General features: G+C 42.2%; 1 protein-coding gene across 7 annotated transcripts in view; it reads right to left on the reverse strand.

Annotated features, from left to right (window-relative positions):
• Positions 1–5,611: 5,611 nt before the first annotated feature.
• Positions 5,612–22,679, reverse strand: part of LOC125455082 (zinc finger protein 664-like) — an 82,674-nt gene continuing 65,606 nt past the window's right edge. For 6 of the 7 annotated variants that reach the window (XM_059648445.1, XM_059648446.1, XM_059648444.1 and 3 more), the window contains one exon: positions 5,612–10,419. In XM_059648445.1, the coding sequence (XP_059504428.1) occupies positions 9,188–10,414 (1,227 nt within the window). In that variant the 5' untranslated portion in view covers positions 10,415–10,419 and the 3' untranslated portion in view covers positions 5,612–9,187. The remainder of the gene's footprint in view (positions 10,420–22,679) is intronic. The other variant, XM_059648447.1, reaches the window with a different exon arrangement.

Genomic DNA, 22,679 nt, shown 5'->3' on the forward strand with positions numbered 1-22,679 from the left:
AATTCAGAGGAATGCAAGGGCAGTACTAGCTCTGAGAAGCTAACAGTTTGGAAGAAGTTGGAATTGTACTTCAAATATGTGCTAGAGTATAACTTTAACCACCCAATGGAACATGGGAGGGGAACATAACGAGCAACAATTGAAGTAGCTTGTGCTTTTGAGGGAATTCATAAGTTATATCTTTGAAAAGAAGTGGAATTTCATGCCATACATTCATCATTAAAGTTTTAATGAGATCTGATGTCACACAGTTTCACTAAAAGTTGCGGGAAGGGATGGGATATTGCAGAGAAGTCCTTAATATTTACCTTGACTACATTTGTATTTGATGTTTTCTGTGGGATGTTCAAGCAGTTATCTGCTACCTGTATTTGCATTTTGGGATGTTAGAATATGGATAATGGATATGTATGTTTCATGACTGTTCTAGCATTGTATGGTAAATTTTACTGCTATTTATTCAAAACAGTAGAATTATATGGTTTTACTCTCTTAGTAATTGGTTCTCACACTTTGTCTATTGAAGAAAAAATGTCACTAGTCCCTGACCACGTCATAACATGAATTTGACGGCCTGGTCTGGGATCATAACAGAATTTAATTATTTAAATGCTTTTTGCAGTAGGAAATGTGTCTGAATTAAAGTTAAATTAGACCGTTATACATTGATTTTTTTTTAACAGCTGTATCTCAAAATACAGCTCCTGAAGTTTTTCCATAATGTATATTGAATAGCCTCTGCACTGTAATGATGTTATTATATTATGTCATTGATACTTCGCAGCCAGCAGGACCAACAGACCTTGCTGATTATTTAATTTCTCTGAACCACCCACTCGTCTCCTAAATCAGCTTAAATCCCAGGAAGAGGGGGCAGTTGTTGGGCAATTATCAAACATATGTTTCACCCCTCACTTGGCAGTCAACAGACACCAGAACTTCTTCTTGAATGATACTGCATGCAATACAACACATTATAATGTGTAAGCATATTTTCATCATCTTTTTGATCTTGACCATTTCACACCACTAACCCCATCCATCAATGATACATGGGAGCTTGGAGCAAGCACGGATATGTGAGGAGGTATGTAATGTACGTGGAATAGGAAGGAGCTTGTGGAATATGAAAAAAATGGAGTGCTGATAATGGGGTGGGTGGAAAATGTGAAGGTAGTGAGGGGAAAGGATTGCATGCCATACATTCAGATTTAAAACTGGGCCAATGTCTCAGTACCAGATGGCCATTATAACCTGTCAGCCTCACTATTCATACTCTTCCTTTGCTGCATTCAGGTTGCAGAGAAGAATGATAAAAGTGACAGCGAAGTGGAGGACAAGGTTGTAGAAGATTCTGAGGCAGATTTCACAGGGACGGTATGCAGGAGAGAGCTGATAAGCAGAGATACGTTGTGCATTGGCAGGCCTTCCACAAAGAGTGTTATGCCCCTCAATGAGTTAGAAGATCTCCAACTCCAAATTTGCATTGGGCTTCAGACAGAACTGGTCAATGCCATGAAAACACTCATTACATGCAAATGCTGACAGCAGTCAAGAAAATTGTTATAGCATTATCCCAGGGAAGTCACATTGGCTCCTTAGTTCACAAACCTGTTCATTAAGAGTGTCAACATTCATGCTTTACTACTAAGTCTCAAGGGTCATCTTATGGATCATCATGGATAATAATGTTCTCTCCAGAAAACTGATTGGCTTCCTATCGTTGCTGACCTCCACTCCATCATTAAATCTAAGTTATCTGGGTCCTTGTGTGATTGGACCACAGATTATTTTGACACCTTTGAAGAAATTGCACAAGTAGTAGATCTCACCAAGTTGTTGAACCTCCTTTGCTCTTTTTGTCCACTGTTTGTTTGCTAATGCATAGTGAAATTATCAGTTTGTGAAAGCTTAGCACTTATGTTTGATTAGATCCTGTCTCTCTCAGTCATTTTCATTAAACCAGTCTTGATGTGTCTTTGGGGTGTGGGGGTGTGTGGGATTGGTGGGACAGAGAGAGGGAGAGAGATGGAGAGACAGACAGAAGGTCCTGCTTGTGGGTGTTTATCTCCAAGCTCAATGAGGCACTGTGGTACACCATAGATCTGGTGGCTAGTAGTTGAGAGGCTGGCATTGAGACGTTGCATGAAAAGGGATACTGCTGTGGGATCTTTGTGCTTTCATTCTTGCAACTGGTTTATTTCTGTTATCTCCAATGTTTGGGATTAGGCAGTGGGAGGTGGTAGATCTACCTTGTGAGTTTTGGATCTTGAAACGATCTGGCCATAGATTTTCTCCCATTTTTGACTTTAAGTTCCTGACTTCCTCTCAACAACAGGAAGACATTTCTGCTCTGGAAAATGCTAGTAATACTGCGAGAGCCTATTGTTTTATTGTTTTGTCCATTTAAAGGGCTTCAACCAGATCATTGCCTTTCTCCCACCACTACTGTGATTGTGAGATTTCAGCCTTTTGCTGAGTCTAAGTCTGACCACTGGTATGTGTTCCTTTCAGCACCAGATGAAGGAGTAGATAAGGCAAAGTGTGGTCTGTGGCAGGGGCCAGTTGCAAACAACTGGGAGCCATTGTGATGATGTACAGCATGATGAGGTGTGAGGGAATTGAGCTTTGGTGAGCTTCTTTGCACTGGGGTGATATGTACTTATATTTGCATGTGCATAGATCATACTATATTTCATAGCAAATCTTGGCTCCAATTTGGAACCCCCTTGCCATTGAATAAAAATCTCACTCTGTTGAGACTGTATGATGGTCAATGTGCAACAATCCTAGTTTAGAAAAAAAATCACATACAGGTATCTTTTGGTGTTTTATGCAATCTAGCAATGCTTACATTATCTCATACTATAAGTAACTGGATATGGATTTTGTAATTGAAGAACTCCGGAGACTTACATCATGATGAACTACTATGTAAAAGCATTTGATACTTCAGACACTTAAGTGTCCGGGCTAACATTAAGCTAATAGTTCATAACAGAGGAGCACTCTTCCAGTCTAGTGTCATACTTCAAGTGATCCAAGGTAAGGTGGAGTCTGTAATCTTTATATCCTCATTGCACTCCATGATACAATAATGATGAGTAAGCATCTTAAAGGCATATGGTATACCAACTGTGAGATGCAATTCTATATCTTTGTTTCCTAAGATTAAAAACATTCTACCAACATATATAATTGGTTGTCCATTGGCATGTGTTGCCAGTTCAATTGTTATATAAACTACAAGACAAACATTTCAGAGATAATAAGAACTGCAGATGCTGGACAATCTGAGATAACAAGGTGTAGAGCTGGATGAACACAGCAGGCCAAGCAGCATCAGAGGAGCAGGAAGACTGATGTTTCGGGCCTAGACCCTGAAGAAAGGGTCTACAACCTTGTTATCTCAGGCAAACATTTCAGGCTTCAATGTAACATTTCGAAGGTTTGACAAGTTGTCCTAATCTGGTGAATATAGACTCATCTGGAGAGGTTTACGTTGTGCCCTGTTGCGCTTGTTTGACAACTTTCTTGTCTTGCTGCTGACTGCTATCATTCAACATTGCTGCGCAGTTATCATCAGTGTACTTCTTTACCATCTTTGTGTGTACTGGTGCGCTCGAAATTGTTCTAGATATTTTCTGTCCCTTCACAGTGTAATACTATGATCAATAACGGTTTTCTACATGGATTGGGTCCATATTTTAGAAGCTTTTGCTGCAATTCAAATAATTATACCTGTATTGCCAACCTGCCCTCTTGCTACAGCACAGTTATTTACTGGCTCGCACATATATATCTCTTTCATTCTCCTCTGTCTTTGAAGAAAATGTCCTTTGCCTTAGAATGGTCAAATAGTTTTTTTTTCCAGCAAATCACTCATTTGCCTTCTAAGCATAAGTTGTACTGAGGAAGCCAACTCCTTCTGCATTGTGTTACACAAAAATGCACCAACACGATGCAATACATTTGCTTTGTGATCATTGATTTGATAATACATACCATGAGTTCTTTTGGACCATTTAAAGGTGGATGCTGGAGTGACAATGTTTTGAAACGGTTTGCCAGTACAACACAGACTGTTGTCAGACACTGTCCATTCCAGGCCACTCAATAAACTGAAAGTAGCGTTTATTGTGTCAACAACAGTTATGTTGTAGCACTGAGTTGTTGAATAAGGGAAAATTTAAGGAAGTTCTCTGTCACAAGGATGTAATGGCTTCTTCTATTGCCAGGAGTTGCTACGTTTGGTATGCCTTACATATAAAATATCACCACTGTCTTATCAGACTATAAGCGGACAGTCACTACACCTCAGGAGAAGGGACAGGTTGAGAAGGAGAGTATTTCATGGTACTGTCAGATGGATTCATCCCTGGCCAGTACAGATTTACATGTTAGCTGTCCTGTGAGTTCATTACCCATGGTGTCACAGAGACATGGTATCTTGGAATAGTGTATTTTGGTATTAGGAGTTGTTACTTCGAAAATATGATTACATCAAATTCATCACTGTATGGCCAAAATAAAGAGATCTTTTCAGGTACCTCATTAACAATGGAGCAAGAAACACAGTTAATGTTTCAAGTCTAATACAACTCTTCTTCAGAATAGTTCTGAAAAATTCAAATTAGATTCAAAACATTAATTGAGCCTCTCTCTCTACTGGTGCTGCCAGAGCTGTGGAGTTTCTCCATCATTTTGTGCTTCTGCTTCAAATTTTAAGCATTAAATTTGCTTTTATTTCATTAAGAGCGTCAGGCTATTCTTGGATCTGCTTGCAATTACTCATCTTCACGACCATTCACATTGGCTCTGACAAATCTAACTGATCGACTTTGAGCTACAGCATTAACGTGTAATTCAAGAGAAATATGTTGATCTTTGTGAAGGTTGGGGATTCAGCTCAATGCATCACACACATAGGCACAAGTAGATTTTGGCTGAGTGGGGGAGGGGGCAGAAAGTTGGGGCATTACGTTCTATTGATTAGATGACAAATGTGTTGTTTAGAATAACACCAGCATTATGGGGTTCAAACTTTATTCTGGCTGAGATAAGGCTGGTTGTCTCCCTCCTTTCCCTGACACACACTAACAGTATAGTGTCAGCTGTAGATTTGCAGTCTTTGAATGATTGAGGATGCAACCTGGAGAAGAAAGCTTGGTATTTGAAAAAGGATAGATTGCTACAGATTTCAATGGGACCAGTCAATGAATTAGACATCGCTTCCTCTGGAGAATTTTGTCTTTGAAGTGAGATTCTTATTCAATTACAAATGTTTAATGTTTTATTTTTAATACCTGAACAAGAGGAAATAATCCAAACTCATTATGTAAACACATGGTCAGTTATGTGCATGATATCAAGCAAGGATTTTCAGTTAGCCAGCCTTTAAACATGTGATGTATTTGCATCCATTTGCTAATGTTCACAAATTGTCTGCATAACATTTTCATGAATATAAATTGAGGAAAATATACTCAAAGCCATCAATCTCTCCAGAAATACTAATTGTGTCTCAGGCTAATTTATTTCATCTCTTTCTTTGACTTTCCATGCTAAATATTACATTGATTTTCGGTGAAGAAAATTCACATCAGCAAAGCATTGTTTGAACAGTTGTGTTTAGTCCCTTTAATTACCTGTTACATTTAAAAGATGTTCAAAGAAAAACACTACTTTCACTAGACATGACAGAAAAAAACCTACTGTAATCAAGTAATGGTTCTTCACACTTCAGTTAATCCAGTCAGAATTTAGAGATCCAATTCCTGTTTCTAACAAGCAATTGCAGCAGGAACTGGATAAGCATCAGTAACACAGCAGACTTTCAAGTGCTTGGGTTGTCATTTGATCCTCCATAATATTCACATTCTTTCCTGGGGTACAATCCCATCTCTTCCCAAAATGTGAGATATTTTAAGGTGTCAGCAAAATCACCAGTGATAGACTCCTTGCTGAAACATTTCTGAATGATCCATGGAATGACTAAATTTTCCTTTGTAAATTCCATAATTAAAATGGTTGTACCACTGATTGCAAAATTATCAAGGATCTGTTATAGTTGTGTCATTTGAAATGCCTGTGTTTACATATCATTATTTTAAATAAGGACCCGATGATACAGAATGGCATGAGGATCCCAAGTCACACGGATAGTGATTTTCCTGACTTAAACATTTATCTGAACTAACAACTGGAATCATAACTGGTTATAACTCAGAAGGTCCATTGTCAAATCTACTTGCTGCTACACAAATTCATTCGGTCCTACTTATCTGTCCTTTCCCTGTAGCCCTGCAAGTCTTTTTTTCCTCCCCCTCTTTCCTTAGATAACAACCTAATTTCCTTTCTAAAGCCACAATTTTATCTCCTTCCACCACACTCTCAGGCAGGGCATTCCACATCCTAACACCTCTCATCCTACAAAGACTATTGCCATGTTGCATTCAGTTCTATTTACCACTCACAATAAAGCCATACCTTCTGGTTCTTGAGTCTTTCACCAAAGGGAATTGATTCTCCTATTCTGCATTATACAGACAAGCATGATTCTGAACACTTCTTGCATATCTCTCAATCATATGTTCCCTAAGGAAACAGTTTCTCTGATCCGTCCATGTGACAAAGTTTCTCAAGCCTGGAACCATGCTTGAAAATAATTTTCTGTATACTGTTGATTTCCTTCACATCCTTCCTGGAATGTCATTGTACAATTGCACACAATATACCAAATGAGGCTAAACCAGCGTTTTGTAAGACTTCATCATAACTTCCTTGCTTTCACGCACTAACCTGTTTATGTTATGACACACCTCTGGGACAGGTGAGATTTGAACCCAGACTTTTTCCCCCACAGAGGGAGAAACACTACTGCTACACAACAAGACCTGTAGATCAATTATAATTACCTCCTCATAAGACCACAGATAGGGCATCAGTTTAACATTTTATTTGAATGATAATAGTTCTGACAGTGCAGCAATCCCTCATATATTAAATGGCAGTGTTGGCCATGATTTTCATGCCTAAGTTTCTTGTGAGACTTGAACTGTGAACTTTTTGACTCAGAGGAAACAGTTCTATCGAGTAAACCACCACTTTGCTGACACTTTTAATTGAGAAAACCCTGATCCCATATGCCTCATTAACCATTTTCTTAACCTGTACTGACACTTATAAGGATTTCCACACCTACACCTCTAGATTCCTCTGCCCCTGCACCTCTTTCAGGAGGTGTATCTTTTATTTTATGTTCTGTCCTCATTGTTTCCTATCACCTCATATTTCTCCCCTAGAAATGTCGTCTGTCAATTTTCTGTCTATACTACCAGCCTAGCACTTTTCTCTTCACCGTTCGATACTTCCAAGCTTTGTGTCATCTGCAAATTTACAAACTGCACACCTCACACCCAGGTATAGGTCTTTAATACACATCAAGAGAAATTGTGTTCCTTGTAATGACCCTTGGAAAACCCCAAATGATATAATTCGTTGTGGGTTTCTAAAGGAACCACATACCATTATTCTATTTCCTGATACTCTGTTACCTTCACATCCATGCTGCCACTAACTCTTTTATTCTACAGGGCTCAATTTTGCAATCAAGTATCAAATGCCATCTGGAACTCCATGAAGTTCATTTGTGATTTATTTCAAGCCTGTTGATGACAGCTTATTGCCTGGAAAGTGGTTGTTCTATTTTTATATTATGGTAGCAACTGCATTTTAAAATATTTTGAAAGATCCAGAGATCATGAAAGAAGCCACACAAAAGCAACTCTTTTTTAGTGATTCTGGACATTTCTTATAAGCTTCCAAACCTTTTATCAATTTTGAAGTGAAAGCTTTGATTGAAGGCTGTGAAATAAATCTAGGAAGGCTATCTCAAAATTGCATTGATTTGGTCATAGTTCAGTGTCCGCTCAAAGTTAACTGCATGATCAAAAACGTGTTAAAGTTTCCCTAAACCAGCACAACCTGGCATGAAATAACAAGGTGTAGAGCTGGGTGAATACAGCAGGTCAAACAGCAGAAGAGCAGGAAAGCTGACGTTTCAGGCCAAGACCCTTCTTCAGATCTCTGAAACAATCTGGCTTGAAACTAGGTCAGGAAGGCAGTAATTACAATAGTGGAAATATTACTGGTCTGGCAGTCCAGAAATCCACACTAATGTTCTGGGGGCAAAGGTCCAATTCCCACCACGACAGCTAGAAAAATTTGAATTTTGATAAATTCTGGGGAATTAAGAGTTTGTCTAATGACAATAATGAAACCATTGTTGTAAAAACTATCTGGTTCACATTTCCATCCCAAAGGGACGTAAGAGACATTCTCACCTAGTCTGGCCTAATTGTGACTGCAGACCCACAGTAATGTGGCTGACTCTTAAGTGCCCTCTGAAATGGCCGAGAGAACTAATTAACTCGAGGACCGCTAGGGACAGATAACAAATGCCAGTCTTGTCCGTCATGCACAGGTCCCATACAAGAATTAAAATTTGCTTCTGTTCCTTCTTCCTTAAAAAGTATTCTTTGATGCATTAAAGGGTAACCTGCTGCACGACATTTAAAAAAAACCCAGCTGAAAATGGTTTAATCAGCAAAAACAAGCACTTTTAATCAGCCTCTGAGTGATTTTAATTAAAACCACTGAAAATGACTAAAAAAAATTAAAAGTTGTTCACTAATGCTGTGACACAAGAAAATTAGCATAACTTTCAGAGTTTTCCTGAACAAAGGCAGTTCATGTAATCGTGCAATTTCTACTAAGGATCCTGTGGATATGATCAGATCCTCACAAATTGAATGCTGAATTAACATACGATATTACAGAAAACACAAATTTAAATGGTTTTGGGCATAATTTGCAGTTAGAAACTTCCCGATATTCTGCACTAGTTCTGTTGATCCCCTCCAGTTCTGTTGATTTTACCAGTGTAAATGAGTAGAAACTCCATCTACAGACACTATAATGTTTGTCATGGTGATGCCAAAATATGGCACTGAAAGGCTTGAGACAGTCACTCATGAATAAATGAATGAATGCTAATGGGTATGAAGGGCTTAAACCCTTCCTAAATATGAAGTAACTGTATAGATTTCCCTCTGTGTTGATATACTGCTACATCCAGAAAGGCGACAGTGTAGTATTTCTGGCAGGTGTCAGAGTGGAAGGTCTTCTACCTTTTGTGCATATGTTGATGTTTCAGGAGGCTTGATGACACTGTGAACACCTTGCCACACACTTCACATTTGAATGGTTTCACTCCTGTGTGGATGCGCTGGTGCCTTGTCAGAGAAGAGGAATCAATGAAGCATTTTGAGCAAACATCACACTTAAAAGGCTTTTCACCAGTGTGGATGCGGTGGTGTTTCAGAAGGCTTGAGGACACAGTGAAGGTTTTCTCACAGACCTCACATTTGAATGGTTTCTCACCGGTATGGATGCGTCGGTGTTTCAGAAGGTTTGATGATTGCGTAAAGGTCTTATCGCACATCTCACACTTAAATGGCTTCTTACCAGTGTGAATGTACTGGTGTGATGCAAGTGAGGAAGAGGAGACAAAACGCTTCTGACAGAGGTTGCACTGGAATGGCTTCTCACCGGTGTGAACTCGCTGGTGATTGGTTAGGTGGGTAAACTGGATGAAACCTTTCAGACAAATTGTACATTGGTAAGGCTTCTCATCTGTATGTGTGAGCTGATGGATTAGCAGCTGTGAGGATCTGCTGTAACCTTTCCCACACTCAGAGCATTTGAATGGCTTCTCACCCGTGTGGATATGCTGATGTGTTTTCAGTGATGAAGATTCGGTAAAGCGCTTCAGACAGACATCACACTGAAAGGGCTTCTCACCTGTATGGATTCGTTGATGCTGTAAGAGGCTTGATGAAACTGAGAAAGCCTTTCCACAAACCTCACACTTGAATGGCCGTTCACCAGTGTGAATACGGTGATGCTTCAGGAGACTTGACATGTGCATAAAGACTTTATCACACACCTTACATTTCAATGCATCCTCATTCTTGTGGAAGCGCTGATGTGCAGTGAATAAATATAACTCTTTGAAGGTCTTTTCGCAACGAGAACATTTAAAATTTTCATCTTGCACAAACTCTCCTGGAAATGTGGTCAGCTTATTATTAGCCTCACAAGGTGACTCCTGAAATGAAGAATATCCTACAGCAATGTCTTGGAAAATACTTTTTTCAGAGGTTCGACCGAATAGTTTCAGTTCTAATGATGTAGCACTGGTTCCCTGATCAGATGAATTTGTTGAATCTGGTTTTTCTCCCTGATGGGTTTCAGTCTGGGTTAGGCTGGTCAGAAACTTGACTCTTTCCCCTGAAACAACTACATGAAATTGTTCTTCGGACGGCGATGTGGCACAAACTGCAGTATTCATCCTGTCTGCAAAATAAAAACAGTCATTTATTTTACCGAATTTTTCTACTCTTCTCTACAAGTTTCTGATTCCTTGCTGTGAAAGATTTCAAAGTTTAAACAGGTTAAGTTATTAAGTCATTGGATTACGTCCATTTATTAGCTTCCAGTTTCATGACAATAATTCCAGCAATAGTCAGTGCACAGTAAGCAGGGTAGAACCCCTTGATTTACTTCCATCCCACCCTGTCCATGAGCACAAAAGAAAACTACAGTCTGGATCTCACTCTGTTGAACAAAAACAGAAGTTGCTGGAAAAGCTCAGCAGGTCTGGCAGCATCTGTGAAGGAAAAAAAACACAGTTAACATTTTGGGTCCAGTGACCATTCCTCAGAACTGATGGTGGCTTGATGGTGGCTGGGAAAACGTCAGTTTATGGGCAGAGAAAACTAGGAGGGGGATGGAGTAGAGAGTAAACGATAGGATAGAGCCTAAAGAGAGAGAAGAGCTGTTGGGCAGCGCGGAAAAGGTGTTGTTGTTCTTCTAGCTTGCATTGAGCTTCTCTAGAACACTGCAGCAAGCCAGAGACAGTCATGCTGATCAGGGAACAGGGTGGTGTGCTGAAGTGGCAGGCAACAGGTAGTCCAGGGTCTTTTTTGTGAGCAGAACGTAAATGTTCTGCGAAGCAGTCACCTCATCTATGCTTCGTTTCCCCAATGTAGAGGAGACCATGTTGTGAGCAGCGAGTGCAGCAGACTAGATTCTGAGAAGTGCAGATGAAGTGTTGCTTCACCTGGAAGGTACGTTTGGGCCTTGGATACTGGGGAAGGAGAAGGAATATGGGCAGGTGTTGCACCTTTGCTGGTTACAGGGGAAGGTGCTGGGGTTGAAGGAAGTGTGGATGAGGGTGTCCAGAAGGGAATGGTCCCTGCAGAAGGTGGACATCTTGCTGGAGGTGGCAGAAATGGCGCTTGATCTTCTGGATGTGGATGCTGGTGGGATGATAGGTAAGGACAAGGGGTACCCTAAGGCAGGTGGGAAGAGAAGGGGTGGGGACACGTGCAGGAGATGAGTTGGACCCTCTTAAGGGCCCTGTCAACCACAGAGCTGGGGAATCCTCAGTTGAGGAAGAAGCTAGACATTTTGGAGGCTCCCTTGTCGAAGTTGGCCTCATCTGATCATATATGATGGAGACAGAGGAACTGAGAGAATGGGATGGAGTCTTTACAGATGGAAGTGCGGAGTGAGGATGTTTGGTCCAGGTAGCTGTGGGAGTCAGTGGGTTTGTAGTGTACATTAATGTACAGTCTATCCCCAGAAATGGAAACAGAAATGTTGAGGAAGGGAAGGGAGGAGTCAGAGATAGACCAAGTAAAAGTGAGGGCAAGGTGGAAATTGGAGGTTAAATTAATGAAGTTTTCCAATTCGGGGTGAGAGACGGAAGCAGCACCAATGATATCATTAATGTGTTGGAGAAAGAGTTGTGGGTGGTGGCCAGAATAGGACTGGAACAATGAATGTTTAACATATCCCATGAACAGACAGGCATAACTAGGGCCCATGCAGGTACCCATGGCCACCCCTCTTACCTGAAGAAAATGAGAGAAGTTAAAAGAGACGTTGTTGAGGGTGAGGATGAGCTTGGCCAAGTGGAGGATGGTGGTGGTGGGTGGGAATTGTTCAGGTCTTTGCTCCTCGAAGAAGTGGAGTGTCTCAAGACCCTCCTGGTGGGGAATGATGTGTAAAGGGATTGCACGTCTGTGGTAAAAAGGATGCAGCTGGAACTGGCAAACTGGAAGCTTTGGAACCAGCGTAAGGCATCAGAGGAGTCATGGATGTATGTGGGCAGGGATTGGACTAGGGGAGAGAAGGTATACCGTCTTGGATACTGTTGGGGGAAGATGGCTCACCAGGGGAAAGCAGCTGTAGCTAGGTTCATGGCACCTTGGCTGGTTCTGCTGTGCAGAAGGGCAGGAAAAAGAGTGGTAGGGCTATAGTCATAGGAGATTTGATTGTAAGGGGAGTAGACAGGCAGTTCTGTGGTCCAAAACAAGACTCCTGAATGGTACATTGTCTCCCAAATGCACGGGTCAGGGATGTCTCAGATCAACTGCAGGATATTTTGAAAGGGGAGTGTGAAAAGCCAGCTGTTGTGGTGCATATAGGCACCAAAGATAAAGGCAGAAAAATGGGATGAGGTCTTACAAGCAGAATTTAGGGAGTTCAGAGCCAAGTTAAATGGCGGGACCCCAGAGGTAGTAATCTCAGGATTGCTACCAGTGCCACGTGCTAGTCAGAGTAGAAATGAAAGAATAGGCAGGATAAACGAGTGGCTTGAGAGATGGTGCAGGAGGGAGGGGTTCAGATTTTTGGGACATTGGGACCGGTTCTGGGGGAGAGGTACTATTACAAATTGGACAGTCTACACCTGGGCAGGATTGGAACCAATGCCTGAGGGTGTGCTTTTGCTAATGCTGTTGGGGAGGGTTTAAACTCATGTGGCAGGGGTGGGATCCAAATGGGGAGGTTAGTGGACAGTAAACAGGTGGTAAATAAAGCCTGTAAGGAACTAGATAATGAAGTCAGTCTGACTAAGGGGACCAGTAGGCAGACAGCAGATGAATGCAAAGGGCCAGGTGGTCTAAGGTGCATTTGTTTTAATGCGAGAAGTGTAGTAGGTGAGGCAGATGAACTTAGGGCTTGGATAAGTACTTGGGAGTATGATGTTATTGCTATTACTGAGAACTGGTTGAGGGAAGGGCAAGATTAGCAACTAAATATCCCAGGATATAGATGCTTCGGGTGGGATAGAGAGCAAGGTCAAAGGGGATATCACAGCTGTGCTGAAGGAGGGCACTATGGAGGACTCGAGCAATGGGGCGAAAAGGGTAGAGCTCAGAAATAGGAAGGGCGCGGTAACAATGTTGGGGCTGTACTACAGACCTCCCAACAGTGAGTGTGAGATAGAAGTAAAAATATGCAGACAGACTATGGAAAGATGAGAGAGCAACAGGGTCGCGGTAACTGGAGATTTTAAATTTTCCTAATATTGACTGGGATTAACTTAGTGTTAGGGGTTTAGATGGAGCAGAATTTGTAAGGAGCATCCAGGAGGGTTTTCCAGAGCAGTATGTAAATAGTCCAATTCAGGAAGAGGCCATACCAGACCTGGTGTTGGGGAGTGAGCCCAGCTAGATGGTTGAAGTTTCAGTGGGGGATTACTTTGGGAATAGTGATCACAATTCTGTAAGTTTTAGAATACTCGTGGACAAAGACGAGAGTGGTCCGAAAGAAAGAGTGCTAAATTGGGGGAAGGCCAACTATAGCAAAACTCAGCAGGAGCTGGGGAATGTGGATAAGGAGCAGCCGTTTGAGGGCAAATCCACATTTGATATGTGGGAGGCTTTAAAAGACAGGTTGATTAGAGTGCAGGACAGACATGTCCCTGTGAAAATGAGGGGTAGAAAGAGCAAGATTAGGGAGCCATGGATGAGAGATGAAATTGTGAGATTAGCAAAGTGGAAAAAAGGAAACATATAAAGGGTCGAGGCGACTGAAAACAGATGACGCTTTGGAAAATTTCGGGGAAGTGGGACCAATCTGAAACGAGGAATTAGGAGGACTAAAAGGGGTCATGAAATATATTCAGCAAACAGGGTTAAGGAAAATCCCAAAGCCTTGTATTCGTACAAAAGGAACAAGAGGGTAACTAGAGAAAGGGTTGGCTCACTCAAGGCCAAAGGAGGGACGTAATGTGAGGAGTCAGAGAAAATGAGTGAGATTCTTAATGATCACTTTGCGTTGGTATTCACTGAGGAGAGGGGCATGACGGATGCTGAGGTTAGGGACAGATGTTTGATTACTCTAGGTCGAGTCGACATAAGGCGGGGGCGGGGTTGGGGGGGGGGAAGAAGTGTTAGACATCCTAAAAGGCTTTAGGGTGGACAAGTCCCCAGGTCTGGATAGAATCTATCCCAGGTTACTGACGGAAGCGAGAGAGAAAATAGCTGGGGCCTTGACAGGCATCTTTGCAGCATCCTTGAGCACAGGTGAGGTCCCGGAGGACTAGAGAATTGCTAATGTTGTCCCATTGTTTAAGGAGGGTAGCAAGGATAATCCAGGTCATTATAGACCGGTGAGACTGACATCAATGGTGGGGAAGCTGCTGGAAAAGATACTGAGGGATAGGATCTATTTATATCTGGAAGAAAATGGGCTTATTAGTGACAGGCAGCTTGGTTTTGTGCAGGGAAGGTCATGTCTTCCCAACTTGGGAGAATTCTTTGAGCAAGTGACAAAGTTGATAAATGGCTGTGGATGTCATAAACATGGACTTCGGTAAAGTGTTTGATAAGGTTCCTCATGGTACGCTGATGGAGAAAGTAAAGTCGCATGGGGACCAGGGTGTACTAGCTAGATGGATAGAGAAATAGCAGACAGGGTTGTAGTGGAAGGGATTATCTCAAAATGGAGAACTGTGAGCAGTGGTGTTCCACAGGGGTTCGTGTTGGGACCACTGTTGTTTGTGATATACATAAATGATCTGGAGGAATGTATAGATAGTCTGATTAGCAAGTTTGCAGACAACACTAAATTGGTGGAGTAGCAGACAGTGAAGGGGACTGTCGGAGAAAGCAGCAGAATACAGATAGATTGGAGAGTTGGGTGGAGAAATGGCAGATGGAGTTCAATCCAGACAAATGCGAGGTGATGCATTTTGGAAGATCCTATGTCGTAAATGGAAAAGTCCTGGGGAAAACTGATGCAGAGAGAGATCTGGGTGTTTAGGTCCATTGTACCCTGAAGATGGCAACGCAGGTCGATGGAGCGGTCAAGGTGGCATAAGGCAGGCTTTCATTCATCAGACGGGGTATTGAGTACAAGAGTTGGCAGGTCATGTTACAGTTGTAAAGGACTTTAGTTCGACCACATCTGGAATACTGTGTACAGTTCTGGTCAGCGCATTACCAAAAGGATGTGGATGCTTTGGAGACGGTGCAGAGGAGGTTCACCAGGATGTTGCCTGGTATGGAGGCTGCTAGGTATGAAGAGAGGTTGAGTAGATTAGGTTATTTAATGTCAGAAAGACAGAGGTGGAGGGGGGAATGGATTGAGGTCGACAAAATCATGACAGGTACAGACAGGGTGGATCGCAAGAAGCTTTCTCCCCCCAGAGTGAGAGTCTCAATTACCAGGAGTCACGATTTCAAAGGTGAGGGGGGAAAATTTAAGGGAGATATGCATGGAAAGTTCTTTATGCAGAGGGTGGTGGGTGCCTGGAATGTGTTGGCAGCAGAAGTGGTAGAGGCAGGCAACAGAAGGATACAGATCCTTGGAAAATAGGTGACAGGTTTAGATAGAGGATCTGGATTTGGCCTGTTCCTGTAATGTAATTTTCTTTGTTCTTTGTTCTAGAAATCAGAGTCAAGGTAGGAAGCGGTGAATTCTGTGGGGCAGGAGCAGGCTGAAACAATGGGCCTGCCTGGACGGTCCTGTTTGTGGATTTTTGGGAGAAGGTAGAAGCGAGCTGTGTAGGGCTGCGGGACTATCAGCTTGGAAGCAGAGACAGGGTGACCACTGGATGAAGCGAGATCAGTTACCATAGCAGATACAATCGCCTGATGTTTCATGGTGGGATCATGGTCCAGAGAAAGAGGGAGGAGGTATCTGAGAGTTGGCGCTCAACCTCTGCATGGTAGAGGTCAGTACGCCAGATTACATCAGCACCACCCTTATCGGCAGGCTTAATAACAAATTCAGGCTTAGATCCGAGTGTACAGAGTGCAGTCAGTTCAGAGGGAGATAGGTTGGATTTTGAAAGACAGGCAGTAAAATTGAGGTGACTAATATCATGTCGACAGTTCTGAATGAACAAATTGAGTGCAGGTAAAAGGCTGGAGGGAGGGGTCCAGGCGGAGGGAGAGGTTGGTACTGGGTGAATGGGTCTGCAGGACAGCAAGAAGACTCTTGTCTAAAGAAATGAGCACGGTGGCAAAGATGGCAGAAGGGGAGTTTGGCGTCACGTCATGCCCGAAATTCATTAAGATGGGGACGCAGAGGAATAAAGCTGAGGACTTTGCGAGTATAGCATGTTCAGCATTGGACAGCTGAAGGTTAGGAGGGATGGTGATACCTGACAGGAGGTAGGGGATTGGGGGAGGGGTGTAGTCAGAGAGAAGAGGAGGAGAGGGAGGTTCCAGAGGGCCATGGGTATCTTTGATGCATCTTGTGGGCCTTGATGCCTGAAAAGGAAAAGAAAATGTTTCTTGTTAGCACGACAAATGAGCCAGAGGATGAAGTGGAACTACAGGGTGGTGCAACCCTGAACCAGTGTGTTGTGATGCTGTTGAAAAGAAAAGTCGAGAGTGTGCATGTGATGCCGCATAGCACTGACTGTAGATCTCAGGATGCAGCCAGAGCAGCTGTCCGTGGCACACTGAATATCACAGAGGTATCTGTGATCTTGGGAGGGTTCAAAACATGAGGGATGAAACTTCTTTTGGAATCCACCTGTGGCAAGTCTGAGCTGGAGATAGCCACTGAGTAACGGGATACGGTTGTGGAAACAAATTTTAGCAAATACTCGGTCAAACACCAAAACTGACAGTGAAATCAATATCGGTGGGCAAGAAGAAAGATTGCAACAGAAATCCTGTCAGAGGGAGGAGCAGAACTTCTTCAGGGTGGGCATGCCCGGAAGATACTGGACTCTGCATCCTCACACCCCATTTCCTATCAAGACTCCATCCCTTCTCTCAGTTCCTCCGTTGTATATGTTCTGTTGAAGCCAACTTTGGCAAGGAAGTCTCTGAAATAGTCACCTTCTTCCTAAATTGAGGATTCCCCAGCTACGTGATCGACAGGGCCCTCAACCGGGTCCGACACATTTCCACACCTCCAAACTTGCCACCTGCAACAGCAACGGGGTTCCCCTTGTGCTTACCTATCATTCCACCAGCATCTACATTCAGGTGATCATCAGGCGCTATTTCCACCACCTCCAGCAAGCTGTTACCACCAAACATATATTCCCCTCCTCTCCCTTGTATGCCTTCCGCAGGGATCGTTCTGGGTCACCCTGTTTCAAAATTCCTTCAACCCCAACACCCTCCCACAGGTCTATCTAACCAGCAAAGGTGCAACATCTACCCATTTACCTCCTCCCTCCCCAGAATCCAAGGGCCCAAACATACCTTCCAGGTGAAGCAACACTTTACCTGCACTTCCCAGAATCTAGTCTACTGCATTCGCTACTCACAACATGGTCTCCTCTACATTGGGGAAATGAAACATGGATTAGGTGATCGCTTCACAGAACATCTACGTTCCACTCACAAAAAAGACCCTGAATTACCCATTGCCTGCTACTTTAACGCATCATCCTGTTCCCTGACCAACATGTCCATCTTGGGTTTGCTGCTGTATTCTTGCAAAGCTCAACACAAGCTGGAGAAACAACACCTCATTTTCCGCTTGGGGCCACTGCAGGCCCCCAGATTCAATATCAAGTTCAATAGTTTCAGGGCCTAATCTCTCCCATGTCCCAGCCCCCTAGCCTGCACACGAGGCCTTGTTACCACATAGCCTGCCATTACACACTACCTGTTATTAGTCACCAATGGTCCCCACTAATAGCTATTCACCCTCGCAGCCTGATCATTATCAACCTTTTATCTGTGCAACTGATCTCTCTCTTTAGGCTCTATCCTATTGTTTACTCCCTGCTCCATCCCCCTTCCCCTTTGTTCTGAAAATAAGCTGACGTTTTCCCAGTCACCATCAGTTCTGACGACAGTCACCGGACCCGAAATGTGAACTGTTATTTCCTTCACAGATGCTGCCAGATCTGCTAAGTTTTCCAGCAACTTCTGTTTTTGTTCCTGACTTACAGCATCCACAGTTCTTTCGGTTTTTACTCACACTGTTGAAGGTTGGAAACCTGATCTGCTTTCTCAGATCTTTCTCCACAAGCACCCTTCCACCCTACAGAATCTCACCAAAGGGCTGTCACAATTTTCAAGCCTGAAATGCGATTACACAGTGAGGAAAAAATTTGGGAAGAACTGCCCTAAAGTCTGGAACACTCTCCTCAAATGCTTTGCATCTCTACACTAGTTTTTGGGCATTTTTATATATCTAATTAGTTGGTCACGTAAAATTTTGTCTGATGTATCTAGTTGCTTTGCAGGAGACTTGTTGTACTTGGTGATAGGGACTGTAATTTATTTTATATTTTCTTAAAAGAAAGATAAAGAATACGAAGTTCAAAAGCTGTATTATGGAAAAAACACTTGGCATGTACGTCAAAAAGACAGAAAATGACACTATTCATTACAGACAGTAAAAACTGATGTATATTGTATAAACTTCAGAGACTATATTAAAATTATGAGACTTATTTTATTTTCTCAGCTTCATTTTAGATAGACTCCAATCTTGAAAGCAAAAACACCCCCCTCATTACCTGTCTATTGTCGATAAATTAGAATATTTAGTTTTTAATTAACACTTATTGCACCCGAACTACACAAAAACACAAACACAGATCCAAGAACAACCTTCTGTAATATCTTTGATATAGAAGAAAACCCCAAAGTACTTTTCAGGAGGACAGTCAGTCAAAAATTGAAAAATATAAAACATGAGGAAAGGTGGCTAAAGTTTGGTAAGAGATTGGTTATTAGTGGATTTTAAAATCACAGAATACAGATACAAGCATGATCAAGAGCCAATCACAAAACAGAAGCGATCACATTGAATAGAACCTTCCATTGCTACCTGGGCCAGGGCTTGCATTCTCTTCTTTGTTGTTAAGCATAGAAATCTGGCGAACAAGATACACAAATTTCAAGAGCTCAACAAAGGATTGAGTCAAATCAATTCCCAGTAATAGAACCTACACACCCACTGTCAAAAAGTGATAACCGAAAAGATTGCAGCTTCCGAGGGCAAAGTGATCAGTACATTGCACCTCAGAACAAAAGTCCATTTCTATACTGTCAGACTGCAAACTCACCACTCTGATATGAAATTTAGGATATTCAATTATATCAAGTTCCAGGACCACTGCGTGGTGCCAAAGCCCTGGACAACACTTGCTGCAGTCACATTCTACTTATATTTCATAGATTGCTTAAAAACAAAGGAACCATATATCTACTAACTAGCTCTGTTACCATACTAATTTGAGTTGGAACCAAACACGGATTGGAGAAACCTGACCCTCAGAGTTTCAAGGCTTAGATTAAAAGATATAAGTAAAGCTACCATAGTCTTACTGGACGATGTGGCTGCATTCCCACCTGGGAGTGGTGGCTACTGGTTTTTTAACCAGGTGGTCTCCAGGGCTCAGGCAAGAAGAGAGGTTGAGAAAGAAAGTCATTCATGGTAAGAGACAGTAAGAACTGCCAATGGTGGAGTCAGAGATAACACAGTGTGGAGCTAGAAGAACACAGCAGGCTAGGAGCATCAGAGGAGTAGGAAAGCTGACATTTTGGGTTGGGATACTTCAGAAAATTTCCGGCTCCTCTGATGCTGCCTGGCCTGCTGTGTTCCTCCGGCTCCACACGGTGTTATCTCCTTCATGGTAATATCAGCAGGTGCATGAATTGAAACTTTGCTGGACCTACATTGGTATCATGCTACAGTGTAAAGCATCTGTCCAGCCAACTGAGCTAACCAGCCCTAAATTACTTACTAAACGGATATCTATCAGAATGGACACAAAACATTTAGGTACAGAGCATTTAGGCTCTGGGTTTTGAATAAATATGGTGTCCAGTACATTAAGGCGTACTGTGCTCAGGACTAACTTTTCTATAATATTGAGAATCAGGTCAGGACTTTGTTATGGAGTTATATTACTAGCATGACATTGGTTCGAAGTGGAAATGGCTTTGCTGCTGAATGAGGAGTGAAGAAAATCACCATCGTTTTTGCAGCAGTCGGCATGCTGTATTCTGAGATTTAAAGGTCCAGCAGTATAGAAGACATTTTGACAATTCCTATGAAAGGGACAGTGTCTGAAGCAAGTGTGGTGTTAGGGTGAGTTAGAATCGAGTGTTTCAGGGCTACGATTAGCATGTCAAAAATTGTTTGAGCTGGGCCAAACTTTTCTGGTATAATGCTTTGGAATATGGCATCAGTCTCTTGTGTATGGCACACGTTTGCAACTGGTTAAAGGTGATGGTACCAATTGTGAAAACTTTTTTCCTCACATAACCCTTCCTTCATTTTCACATGACTTTAAATCTATTCCCTCTCATTTTTCTTTCTTTAGTGAGAGTAAGTAGCTCCACCCCTGCTGCAAACCTAGACAGCCCTCTAACCCTATCTCCCCAAGGCCTGAACTGACCTTCCTCTTCAGGACTCAATCAACCTACATCACTGAACCTGACACACAACCCCAACTAATCTGTTCTGTTAACCCTCTCACATACTTGGCATGCCATCAACACCCACTCACATAATACTTTAACCTCTCACCCACCTGGCACCATAGCCCCTAATTCACTTGACCCAATGATTCCTTTCCCTAACTCAATCACTTCCCAAACTTAACCATTACTTATCATTCTAACTTTTAATGTAGTTTTTAAAGTGTCTGAATATTTAAACTTTACAATACAGTACACAATGCATTGAATACACATCTCAGCAATGTACTTCTGTGCTGGAGGATTACAGAGTTCTTGAACAGATATGTCACAGGTGGTCCTCATTCAGAAATCTTCAGCGCATAAGTCATCAAAAGATAATGGGTAAATTTTTAAATCTGATCAGAATCATAAAACAGAGTGTCTGAACCTATTCAGGACTTTTAGGTGCAAGAGTAGAAATAATGGGTAAGCACTAATTGGAAGGATATGACATCTCGCAAAGATCTCTGCTGGGATCTCAACTTTTTCTTGGGGGAGTGGGGGATTGGCAGGGTGAGGAGTGCTGGCTGGCCAATCTGGGGCTAGAAACAGCAGTAGCCCGAACAGTGACACCAAAGCTGCCTCATGCCGAGCAGAGGGTCAAAAGTGCAGACAAGTATTTGTAGTTGAGGATTCTATAGTCAGGGATGCAGATAGGTTGTTCTGTGGCTGCAACTGAGACTCAAGGATAGAGTGTTGCCTCCCCAGTGCCAGGGTCCAGGATGGCTCTGAGCAGGACATTCTGAAGCGGGAAGGTGAACAGACAGAGGTCGTGGCTAACAACACAGGCAGGATGGGTGTCAAGATCCTGTAAAAGGAATTTAGAGAGTTAGGGGAAAAGTTAAAAAGCAGCACCTCAAGGGTGTAATTCCTAGGATTACTCCCTGTGCCACGCACTAGTGAGGCCACACATAGGAAGATGGTAGAGCTGAATATGTGGCTAAACAGCTGTTATAGAGGGGAGGGATTCAGATATCTGGATCATTGGGATCCCATCAAGATGGGACCTATACGAAAACCATGACAGCACCTAAACTAGCGGGGCTTCAATATCTTTGCAGGGAAGTTTGCTAATATGGTTTGGGGTGGTTAAAACTAGTATGGCCAGGGTCATTAAGCTAGTTTAATGAACAAGGTGGGACTCTAAAAAGTGTTTTGAGTAAGACAGGAGGGAGGAATAATAAAAGGGTACTTAAGAACTGTTTAGAGAGTAGAGCCAAAATTAGAATTCCTTATACAAATACACAGCGTGTAAGGGACAAAATAAACGAGTTGCAGGCACATATTCAACTTGAAAACTATGATCTAGTAGCCTTTATAGGGACATGGCTGCAGGACGGTCAGGACTGAGAACTAAACATATCAGGTTATAAGGTCTACAGCAGAAAATTACCTATCCTTTTTGAAGGATAAGAGAATAAGAGACTAAACTACAGGAAATAAATTTTGATATTGCCAAATGTGAGGTCATCCACTTAAAACCTAAAAATATAGAACACAGTACTTTCTAAACGATGATATACTAGAAACAGTAGATGAAAGAAAAGTCTTGGTGGTCCAGATACACAGGTCTTTGAATGTATAGATACAGAAAATAACTAAAAAGCTAACAAAATGTTGACTTTTACATACAGAAGAGATTGCAAGAGTTGAAAATCATGCTGCAGCATACAAAATTTGTAGTATATCAATCTGATTTATTTATTGTCATATGTATTTCGTTATAAAATACAGTGAAAAGTGTTGAATAGTGTCGCCACGCTCTGGCGCCATCTTAAAACAGAAAAATAAGCCAAAAACAGAATATAAAAGGCAAAACATGAAGAAATAAAGTGTCCAAACTTATAGTCCTTCATGTTAAGTGCTCTA

Source organism: Stegostoma tigrinum, chromosome 9, assembly GCF_030684315.1.
Source record: "Stegostoma tigrinum isolate sSteTig4 chromosome 9, sSteTig4.hap1, whole genome shotgun sequence".
Lineage (NCBI taxonomy): Eukaryota > Metazoa > Chordata > Chondrichthyes > Orectolobiformes > Stegostomatidae > Stegostoma > Stegostoma tigrinum.